The 12340-nt window shown below is 44.5% G+C and overlaps 1 protein-coding gene across 9 annotated transcripts in view; it reads left to right on the top strand.

Moving 5' to 3' along the window:
• Window positions 1-12340, top strand: part of LOC144503629 (RNA-binding motif, single-stranded-interacting protein 1-like) — a 240687-nt gene that overhangs the window by 157709 nt on the left and 70638 nt on the right. For all 9 annotated transcript variants that reach the window (XM_078228267.1, XM_078228268.1, XM_078228271.1 and 6 more), the window contains one exon: window positions 11050-11207. In XM_078228267.1, coding sequence (XP_078084393.1) covers window positions 11050-11207 — 158 coding nt within the window. The remainder of the gene's footprint in view (window positions 1-11049; window positions 11208-12340) is intronic.

A 12340-nucleotide genomic window follows, 5' to 3' on the forward strand; every position in this document is an offset into this window, starting at 1 on the left:
CTCTACCCCCAAGAATTGTGGAGACTCAGTCATTGAGTATGTTCAAAATAGTGGTTGATAGATTTCTAGATACCAATGACACCGAAGGATGCAAGGATGGTGTGGGATTTTGGCGTTTGGATAGAAGATCAGACATGATCTGGTTAAATGGCAGAGCAAGATTGAGGGGCTGAATGGCCTACTCCAGCTCCTATGTTCCTCGTCTCAGTCCTAAATGGTTGCATGAGAGATCAAAAATCTGTTGAACCAGTCTTAAATATGTTCAATGATGGAGTATCCACAACCTCTGGGGTAGAGTATTCCAAAGATTTACAACTCTTTGAGTGAAGTAATTTCTCTTCCGTTCAGTCCTAAATGAGTGACCCCTTATCCTAAGACTGTTTTCCAGATCAACAGAAATAATTCCTCAACAATACCTTATGTAAGCCCCTTCAGAATCTTGTATGTTTCATTGAGATTGCCTCTCATTCTTTTAAACTGCAAAGAATAAAGGCCCAATTCACTCAGCCTCTCATCATCGTAACCTTTCAAGATATTTGCATTTTAAGTAAGAAACACTTTCAAATCTTAAGTTGGCACATTCAGATGGTTGGGCCTGTTTATAGATTTCTTTGGGCCTGAAAAGAGCAGTTTGATTTGCCACTCTCATCAGGATATCAATTTAACAGCAAGTTCAATACCGAACCTCCCTTTGTTCCTCTCTTGGTGCTCTCTAAAGAGCTACTTCCTTACAAGCACAAAATCAAGCGAAGTGCTAAATCTTCAACCTACCCAACCACATGACCACTTCATTTCCCTTCCTTTCCTGGTCCTCACACTAGATGATATTGTGTATGGTTCCCTTTTCTTAAGTACTGCTCCAGCCCTGTAGAAACTACCTTTCTTCAAATAATGCACCCTCAACATTTTTATCCATGTAAACTACTGACCCATCTCTCATCTCATCTTTGCCAAAATCCTTAAATGCACACCAAATATGTCTCTCCCGCAAATCCTGAGTATTACACAGGTAGTTTGTAGTTTTCTTTAACATTCCTGCCTTTTCCACAAATGAACATTTCGATAAATTTATGGATTACTGATGTGGTAATTTTCAGAATATTCAGAAGTTTCATGCATTACATACAAAAGGACAAAAGCATTGTGAAAGTTTTCAAGAAGAAAAATAATTCCAGGACTTTAGCTCTAAGTTGTGAAGACACATTCATAACTGGATTTGTTTTAGAGAAAAGGAGTTAGAAATGTTTTCCACATCTTTAAAATCCAAAACATGGATAACAAAAATGCAAGCAAGTTATTTAGCTTGCACTTAGAGAATTAAACCAGTAAATACCAAGTTAAATTTAACCTGCATCAGCCAAGATTTGAAATTGGAAGAGATTCTCTTCCCCTGGAAGTACTGAATATGTGCATTAATTTATTTCCTTTGTCCCCTTCATGAAGTACTTTGGGATATGTTCTGTGCTTAAAGCAATAAAAATAGGAACATTGTTGTTGGTCACTTGGACAAAGCAATTAACATTGTGTTGATCAAGCTTTTTTTCTAAAAGAGCTTGACGAATACTTGCTAAGTGGAGTGATTGGGAGTTAAAAGGGTACAAATGCATGAACATTATCAAATATGATGGACGCAGAGATATGAAAATCACAAAAGTATAATCTCAAGAATTGCAAGTAGTTTAGAATGTGTAGTCCAACAATTATGATTAATATTCTACATAATTGATGTGCATTTGGTGAGCTAGAATGCCTTTCCAGAGGAAATCAGAGCATTATTGAATGAATTGTACAAAGTCAATGGAAGGGAAAGACTTGATGAAAATTACTGAAGGTTTTTGTTTTGACGCTTTAAAACACATTAAAAATTCATCGCAGCTTATCTTACTAAAAAATGACAAGAGTGTTGGGTCCGGTGCGAAAAACTGAGTGTTTCACTCCAATGTGTTTATGGGCCAAACCTTATGGCTCATTAGTGTTAATTTCTATTCCCACAACTTTCACACCGCTCCAGTGGCACTTTCCTGCCAGCAATCAGGGGATTTTCAACCTACAGCCAACATTTAGCCCAGAAAATGAATGGTTGAACCTGAAAGCCTGCTGCATAACGACCTGTAAGCACTGGGAGCTCCATGTAAACGGATTCCCAGCACGCCACAGCGCTTGTTCCACCACAACTGCAGAGGATGGCAACCAAAGTCATTTCCGGCAATAGAGCAAGGAAGTTAGCAGGCCCCCTTATCCTCAGCTGTGGATCCTGGGGAGACACCGAGACATAATAGAAGGATAAGGAAGATTAAGAAACCGTAGGTACTTAGTGGGCACGAGTGAACAATATAGGCACTATTGCAGTAAGGGCACAATTTGATTCTGAATGTTTGTCAATAAATTTCACTTTGTTTGCCCACAGTGCTTCCACCCTGTCTTTTTGTGTCACCAAGCTTGGGAGTACACCCGCAGCCTCATCTTTGTGAGATGTGAGAATGGCAGTGCTATGTTCCCCCCACACTCTTGCCAGCCGCCACTCAGGGAGGGCACTCCTTCAGCTGCGATATGGACAGGAACCCAGGAAGGGGAAGCACAGGAAGCGCTGCCTGCATACCCTTCAGAGCAAGAACACTCTGACATGAAGGGTAGAGAAGGCCTGCAAGTGACCCCTCTTCCCAAAATTATGATTATTGGACCCCCCTCGGCCCTGAGTTGAGCCTGTGTCCCATGGTCCACCCTGGTGCCCCCTGAGCAGTGCACTCTGTGGAGTGTGCTGGCTGCCTGAATGCTCCAATACCCCCGCGGAGGGGCGAGAGGCCAGGGCGATTCTCCCATCCCTGTGCTAATTTTTTGCGCAGCGGGCTGGGAGATTCAAGTGGTGCCCGATTCGCATGATCTGTGTTGGGATCCAGGCCTGAGCGCATCTTCCAGCGCAGGATGTCCGGCGCCGTCAGTTCGCGCTGGAAAAAGGCGCGGAGCTGCATAGTGTATGCAGCCATTAATTTACATATCATCTCCATGCCATTAGTGGTTCTGGGACTGAAATCCCCAGGCCCGATAGCATCTCCCCACGCCGGGAGTGGTTGACTCTAGTGTGGTTTACAGTTGCTCCACACTTGCAGGGGGCTGGCAGCCCAACCCCACTGGAGTGAAGGGGGGGCAATCGTAGACCTGTTGTAAATGACGCTGAACATGACGGCACGCCAGTGTCTGCTGAAAATTCCGTATGTGCTCAATATCTAGAGAGTGTGCTTGCTTATGATATGCTAATGTATTAAAATTAGATTTCTGCGTCCCACGGCATGTTTCAGGCCACTCCACCAGTGAGATGCTGGGAAGATCAGGACTTGGAAACTTGCTTGTGTGAATCGCGTCCTCTGGAATTTGAGCCCGCGTCGCCATTCCCGCAGATGGAGAGTGCAGGCTGAGAATCACCCACATTCTTTTTCTCTTTGGCAAATCAAATCCTTCTGGTCTCTCGAGTACTTTCCCAGCAATCGGGATTTTCAACCTACAGCCAGCATTTAACCCACAAAATGAATGGTTGAACCTGAAAGCCAGAAGAAAGCAGTTAAATAAATTTACCTCTTTAATTTACCATGTGAGAAATGGAACAAATGGGGGAAAAAAAACGAGTAAGAGCAACAATCAAAATAGAAGTAACATTTTAGATGTATTGATTCATTGGATAAAAAAATCCAACTTCCAAATCACATCAATAGTGTATTTCAGAGTTTATATCAGTAGTGCAGCATATGTCATGAAAACGTAAAATGAATCAACATGAGAGGAACCCACGAACCATTGTTGCTTTAAGGGTTTAATACTTTTTCATAAAGTTTATGCCTCTTTCATGTGGCAAAACAAAATCATTACAATTTAACTGTCAACCATAACAGATATCACAGGGCGATTCTCCCATCCCTGTGCTGATTTTTAGCGCAGTGGGCCGGGAGATTCAAGTGGTCCCGATTCGCGTGATCTGCGTTAGGTGTCCGGGCCTGAGTGCGTCTCCCAGCGCAGGATGTCCGGCGCCGTCAAATCGCGCTGGAAAGAGGCGCGGAGCTGCATAGTGTATGTGGCCATTAATTTACATATCATCTCCATGCCATTAGTGGGCCTGGGACTGAAATCTCCCGCTAGCAGGCCCGCTAGCATCTCCCCACGCTGGGAGTGGTTGACTCTAGCGTGGTTTACAGTAGATTCACACTTGGAGGGGGCTGGCAGCCCAACCCCACTGGAGTGAAGGGGGGGCAGTCAAGGCCTCCTAGAGGGTTGAGCACCGGGGGATTGCCCCTTTGGCATTGGCACCTTGACAGTGCCAGCCTGGGCCCCTTGGCACTGCCCAAGAGGTAAAGTGCCAAAGCCCGGGGGCACCTTGGCACTGCCCACCGGGCATGGGGCAGTGCTTTGGGGGCGAGGCCTGATTGGGGGGCCCTCTGGGAGCGATCAGTGAGGGTGGGTGGTCCCGCTGCCACTTTGCAGTTGAGATCGGTGGGGGGAGGGAGACCAGCAATCGGGGCTGGCCTTTGGCGTGGGGGAGGAGGGGCAGCCTGCTTGGAGGGGGTGGTCGGGAGATTGAGGCAGGCCGGGAGGGGAGGGGGAAGTCAGGGCTGGACCCAGGCATGTTTGGCAGGGCAGCAGTCAGGTCATGGGGTCGAGGGCTAGCGATGCAGAGGTCGTGGGGCTGGCCAGCGATTGAGCTTGCCCGCAATCGGGAGGCCGGCAGACCGGGGCCACTGCACATGCGCTGATCTTGGCGCTGACAGATCGGCACATGCACAGTGGCCCGCTCAGCACTATGCTGCCAGCTTCTTCCACGGGGATAGACCCCGCCAACTGATTTTCAACGGGATTTACGCCAAAGCAATCTGAAGTGCACAAAGTGTGGGAGATTCCTTTTTCAACTCCCACTGAAAAAAAGTGATTTACTCCAGTTGTTACACAAATTCGACATTTAGAATGTTTTAGGGAGAATTGCCCCCCACATCTTTTTAAAATAAGGAACTTATTTGAAATTGCCCGAATGTTTGAGATTTTTCACCCAAAAACTTTATGGCAGAAGATACAGTTATACATTAAGCTATGTAGCTTTTTGTGTGTAATTTTACCCCAAAGCAATTTCTTTCTCTTTTGGATCTGGAATATAATGTACTTCATAGAAATCTGTGCTCTGGGCCATACACAGCGCATATTTCCATACTCTCAAATTCTGCTGACTTTGTAGAAAGTGCGAGCAAAAACAGAAGTAATGTGGGTGTGTGGGCTGTGGCACTTTATACTTGTTAAAGATGTCACTATTTTAAGTGACACTGGAAAGTAATTCATAGAACCCAGCAGTATTTATTCTTCAGCAATTTAGCATACACTGTTGGAAAAGAATTCTCATGCTGTGTTTTAGAAGATTCTAAGTTTGTTACAGTATTAGAGTGTAGAAATACTTTTAATAAAGTGGCACTGGACCACACAAGCTGCAGTAACTAATTTGCTCGTGAATTTGATGAAAGCAAGACAGGCTGGTTGCCTCCCTGGTCTATACATTTAACATCATGACTATACATTTAAGACAGATATCTGTTCCAATACTATAAATGTTAAATGGTGTACAACTTGATTTGATGGATTTTTTTTATCCTTTAACTTTGAAGTGTGCTTCGCTGCTGTGAAATTAACCAGTGAATTAGATATGCCTGTGTTAGAATATCGAACTAAATTATTCTAATTTATTTTATTGAATGGATATGGATGAAAAAGATCTTTCAATGGCCATTTGTTCATTATTCAGAGACCTTATAATCCCTAACTCATGGCATCCAAATGTTTCTTAAATAATTTTAATGTTTTTTGCCTTCACTACACTATCCAGATGTTCATTCATTAGGCTGATCTTTGTATGAAAAGTTTCCAAAATGTCCCTTTTACTAGTGTCACCTTGCCCTGCTTTCAATCCAAATTTGTGTTTTGGATCTACCTTCTTCATGGTAATTACTGTCTAAGGTCACCTCTGTATCACCAACTTTCCAGACAGAAAATTTGAAGTTGTTTGAGTTTCATAACAGCCTTCTGACATTTGGCACCAGGTTCTCCGAATTACCTTCAGCACTTGAATGTCTCTTTTGTGTGTCTCAGTGGCATGAATTGGATGCTGTACTGAAGGTGAGGTCCAGTTAAATTTAATGTGGTTTGCATTTTCTGCAAACCAGAATGCAGTTTAAGCATAACGTATTCCAACTCCAGTCTTAGGAGAATTCCCAGCATCAATCCCCAAGGCACCCAACTTGACATTTTGCACATCAGCAAGAACAATTTCCAGTTACATAGTGCCTTTGACATAGGGAAATCTTGCACAATGCTTCACAAAAATATAGTAAGACAGAAGTAGATGCTAACCTTTCAGCAAATGACTGAAGTCACTGATCCAAATAAAGCAAAGGTAGGGAGGCGCATGAGTTCAGAAGTAAATGAACTTGAGAGTTTTGATATCTGTTTATTATTCAAAGCTTGAAGCATTAGGAAGTGGTGTATGTGCTTTTTTAGTTGCTGCAAACTGTAACAGGAGATGGCAGCCTAGTGGTAATGTCACTGGACTCGTAATGCAGAGGCTCAGGTTAATGCTGTATGGACACAGCCTCACATCCCACTGCAGCAGCTAGTAGAATTTAAATTCAATTAATAATAACTTTGGAATTAAAAGCCAGTCTCAGTAATGGTGGCCATGAAACTATCATTGATAGTCATGAAAAATATCTAATTCACTACTGTCCTTTAGGGAAAGAAATTTGCTGTCCTTACCCAGTCTGGCCTACGTGTGACTCGAGACCCGCAGCAAAGCGGTTGATGCCTAAATGCCCTCTGAAGTGGTCGAGTAACCCAAGGACAATTATGGGTGGGCAGTAATTGCTAACTTTGCCAGTGACGCACACATTTCAGGCAAAAAAAAAGTTAAAACTTAGTTTAAGTTGCAATTAAGAGCTTTCATGCAGGACAGGTGGATGGAAGAACATGCTGTTCTTTGTTCCTCTGTTGGTATACTGGATGTCCACTAAGTGGTGTGGAGATGCTCAGCTCAATAGTAAGAAGTCTCACAACACCAGGTTAAAGTCCAACAGGTTTATTTGGTAGCACGAGCTTTCGGAGGGCTGCTCCTTCATCAGGTGAGTGGGGCAGCACTCCGAAGGCTTGTGCTACCAAATAAACCTGTTGGACTTTAAACTGGTGTTATGAGACTTCTTACTGTGCCTTCCCCAGTCCAACGCCGGCATCTCCATATCATCAGCTCAGAATGTAACGGTATACAGGTGGGAGCTGTGCTCGACCAGAACAGGTTATCCATCTCAACGTAACTCCATTAAAAATTAGTTACCGATTGCTTCTTCAGCAATTTCTTGAAGTTTTACCCTGAATCACCATCACTTTAAACTTAACCAGGAGGTTTTGTGGATAATTTCATCACGTTTTTATAATCAAAGTATTATGCAAACTTTATTTGATTCCTGTTGTCTTCAGTTTATTCTGTCCTTGCCAATATTAGCAAATGTAACCTATCCTTTGTAAGCTTGAAGACCTGATTCTGTTACTGCTCGTGGTGAACATTACATAAGGTGGGTTGAGCAGAAGGGTAATTTCCTGTTCTTGTATTTTGGACATGGAGCCTTACCTGACAAAGAGTGCTTATATAAATTCCACTGCTGCTGAGCATGATTCTTTGACCATGCAAATTAATGGTCAAAAATAATTTTAAAATAAATGCCTGTACAATTTCTGATGTGTACTTTAGTGGGTCTGATACCCGCTGAAAGGCCAACATTGGAGAATTACTCAAAAAGTATAGAATTTTGAATTTACTGTCCACACTCCTGCTGTGAGCTAACTTATTTTTCCTTTCTTAAAAAAAACATACTTGGACAGAGGCCATCAATATAAAATAGTCACCAAGAAATCAAAAAGGAAGTCCAGAAAAAACTCCTTGACCCAAGTAGTGAGAATGTGAACTCACTACCACAGGGAGCAGTTAAAGCAAATATTATCAATGCATCAAGGGAATCTGGACAAGCATATGAAGGAGAAAGGGATACAGAAGGCGACAATGATAGATTTAGATTAGGAAAATTGGGAGGATGCTCAAGTGAAGCATAAACACCAGCATGAACAGGCTTGTTTTTGTACAGTCCATCCTGTTTAATCCAATGCATTTGATGAGGACAAATTTTCAGGGTTACGGGGAAAAGATGGAGGCAAATATGGACAGCTCTTTCAAAGACCCAACATGGATGTAAATGGTCAAATAGCTTCCTTCTGCGGTGTTAGATTCTATGATTCGACAATTATATCAATAGTACAACTTGGATGTCTTAAAAAAATTGTTTTCAATGCATAGGTGGAATTTAATGCAGCCCACAGTAGGGGGCTGGGAGATGTGGAGAGCAAGTGAGGGGCAGAGTGCCCAGTGAAGGGCCACTCAAGCATTTCATGCTGCCACATGGCTATGCTGCCCAGTTAAAACTTGCAGCCTCTTTGCAGTTGAAGCAGTTGGGGCCTCCTGATCGGGCACCCTATGATTCAGAGATATTTCCTCTGGTGGCAAGGGCATCCCCCACGGAAACAGATGCACTCAGCAACAACTGGTTCTGATGGGACTGAACAGCTGCTGGCTTTTCAATTGGCTGGCAGCTGTTGGAGGCAACGGCTTCATCCATACAGGGATGGGAGCAATGATGGTAAGCAATTAATTGTTTGATGGACATAGAATCGCACTGGGGTTCCCAGAACTGGCTGTAGTATGGTTGCTCTCAGCTTTCTGACCAGCCGTCAGCACTAACCCCACCACCATTAATTCAACCCTATGCGTGATTAATCTTCAACAACCATAACTATCTTCCTTTGTGCTAAGTGTGACTCCAAACAGTGGTGAGCTTTTCCTCTGATTCCCATTGACTTCAGTTTTGCCAGGACTCGGTCAAGTGCTGCCTTGATGTCAAGGGCAGTCACTCTCTCTTCATCCCTGCAGTTCGGCTCTCTTGTCTATGTTTGGATCAAGGCTGTAATGAGATCAGGAGTTGAATGGCCTTGGCGGAACGCAAACTGAGCATTAGCGAGCAGCCTATTGCTGAATAAGTGCCATTTGATGGCACTATCAATGACACATTCTGTCCCTTATGATGATTGAAGGTAGACTGGTGGGATAGTAATTAGCCAGGTTGGATGTATCCTGCTTTTTGAATTGCCTGATAGACGCCAATGTTGTAGCAGTACTGGAACTACTTGGCTAGGGACATGGCTAGTTCAAGCAATGGTTTTCACAGGTACTATTGCCGGGATGTTGTCAGGGTCCACAGCCTTTGCAGTATCCAGTGTCTTCAGTCGTTTCTGGATATTATTGGAGTAAATCGAATTGGCTGAAGACTGGCATCTGTGACAATGGGGACCTCAGGAGGAGGCCAAGATGGATCATCAACTGAGCACTTCTGGATTAAGATGGCTGCACATGCCTCAGCCTTGTCTTTTTTGCTGTGTTCTCCCATCATTGAGGATGGGAAATTTGTGGTGCCTCCTCCTCCCATTAGTTGTTTAATTATCCACCATATTCATGGCTGCATGTAGCAACACTGTAGAGCTTAGATCTGATCCACTGGTTATGGGACCATAGAATCCCTACAGTGCAGAAGGAGGCCATTTGGCTCATTGGGCCTGCACCGACAACGTTCCCACCCAGGCCCTGTTCCCATAACCCCACGTATTTACCCTGCTAATCCCCCTGACGCTAAGGGGCAATTTAGCATGGCCAGTCAACCTAACCCACACATCTTCGGCATGTGGGAGGAAACCGGAGCACCCGGAGGAAACCCATGTAGTCTCAGGGAGATTGTCCACCCCCCCGCCCCCCCCCCCAGCTTGATGGTAATGGTTGAATTTGATATATGCTGAGCCATTAGGCTACACATTGTGGTTGTATCCAATTCTGCAGGGGCTGTTGGCCCACAATGCCTCATGAGTGCCCAGTTTTGAGTTGCTAGATATATGTTGCATCTATCCCATTTAGCACAATGATGGTGCCACACAAACATGTTAGAGGGCATCTTCAATGTGAAGATGGAACCGTGTCTCCAAAAGGACTATGCGGTGGTCTCTTATACCGATACCATCATTTACAGATGCATCTGTAACAGGTAGATTGGTGAAGAGTAGGTCAAATAGGTTTTTCCCTCTTGTTGGTTCCATTATCACCTGCCAAAGATCCACTCCAGCAGCTATGTCCTTCAGGACTTGGCTAGCTTGGTCATCAGTTGTGCTATCGAACCACATTTGGTGATGGACATTGAATTCCTCCACCAGAGCACATTCTGTGTCCTTGCCACCCTTGTGCTTCCTCCAAGTGGTGTTCAACATGGAGGAGTGCTGATTCATCAGCTGAGGGCAGGCAGCATGTTGTAACCAGCAGAAAGTTTTCTTGCCCATGTTTGACCTGATGCCATGAGATTTCATGGGGTCCAAAGCAATGTTGAGGACTCCCACCGCAACTCCCAACCAGAAATTGCTGTGTCGTCGCCACCTCTAGTGACTCTGTCCTGTCAATGGGACAGGACATACCCAGGGTTGGTGATGGTGGTTTCTGAGACATTGTCTGTTAAGGTATGATTTAGTTTGTATGTCTGTGTCAGGCTGTTGCTTGACTGTGTGACAGCTCTCCCAATTATGCCACAAGCCCCCAGATATTTGTAAGGAGAAATTTGTAGCATCAACGGGGCTGGGTGTGCAGTTGTCATTTCCAGCACATAGTCCAATGCCAGGTAGTCTGTCTAGTTTCCTTTTTAGACTTTGTCATGGTTTGATACAAACTGTTTAAGAGACTCGACAACCAGATAATTTGGTGTAGGTGCTTTCGAAACAAAATTTAAAAATATACAGTTTAAGGCACTATTAGCATGTACAGGTCACACTGAAGAGTAAGTTGACCACATGACAAAGGACCAATCACCAGAATGTCTAAAGCTTGAGTTCTGAGAATATAGAAATGTGTGTTAATGTTTCAAAACCAACTACTCATTGTATTATCTTGTATTTCAGCAACAAGAGCAGGACCCCACAAACTTGTACATCTCTAATTTGCCACCATCAATGGATGAACAAGAACTGGAGAATATGTTGAAGCCATATGGACAAGTAATTTCCACACGAATACTCAGAGATGCCAATGGCACAAGTCGTGGTGTTGGCTTTGCAAGGTACTGTCTGTAGCTGCTGACATTTTAATGTTCAATTTATATCAAATTTCACTGTTAAGGACCAGGATTCTCTCCAAAAATAACTAAGTGCCCAACAGGCAAGAAAACGGGAGATTTTCCCACCTGTTTTTTGGGCATACTTAGTGAAATGCAACTCTAGCATTCTGTGCTCCACAGAGTGCCTCAGGGAGATTCATAATGGAAAGTGGGGATGGGGCCTCATCACACTGGAGAGGCCGGCAGCATAGTGCTGAGCGGGCCACTGCACATGCACCAATCTGCCAATCTGTCGGTGGGGAGAGTGGCGCATGCGCAGTCCTACCAATTGCTGGCCTTCCAATAGTTTCCTAACCCACCACCCACACATGGCCAGCCACGATCTCTTTGTCTCCCCTGCCCCCCACACCCACTATGTGCAGCCCCGATCACCTCCTTCCTCTCTCACCAATCCTATTGCAGAGTGCACAGTGGGGCCCTCTCCCACCACCACGCTCGGCCACCCAGTAGGTCCATCCCCTCTGGCACCGCCAATGTGCCCAGTGGGCAATGTCAAGGCACCCAGGGGGCAGTGCCAGGTTGACACTATCCAAGGGGCACCCCTATACCCCCGATCTCCCAGGGGGGACCTCAATGGCCTCTGTCCCCACCAGCAGGGTGAGCATTCCTGGTCCCCGTTGATGGGAACCTTTCCCGGCAAGTGGGGGGGGGGGAGACACAAGCAGGCAGGGAGACTGCTGTCCCGGGTTCACTAATCATATTGAAATGGCAATACATCTATAAACATTGCCTCGGAGACTCTCAATAGGCCAGTTACAAGTCCCGCTATATATACATTGGCCATACTAGATTTTAGAACCCCAGAATACACCTAAAAATTGTTTTACTCAATAAGAAAGGTTTCTTATTATTTGACAAAGTATTCTACCTTCAGTTTTCAGACCTTTGCTTTGTCTACTTGAGTACCATCACCATATAAGAGACAAAATGGAAGCGAGAACAATTTTGGCACAAGCCAGGAGAAATTTGTAGGATCGACAGGGCTGGGTGTGCCGTTGTCATTTCCAGTGAAAAGGTCAAAGACAACCCAAATCAATTCAGTTATTCTTTGCAGCAGCATTATTAAAATCTAGGCA

The sequence above is a fragment of the Mustelus asterias genome, chromosome 14 (genome assembly GCF_964213995.1).
Source record: "Mustelus asterias chromosome 14, sMusAst1.hap1.1, whole genome shotgun sequence".
In the NCBI taxonomy this organism is placed as follows: Eukaryota; Metazoa; Chordata; class Chondrichthyes; order Carcharhiniformes; family Triakidae; genus Mustelus; species Mustelus asterias.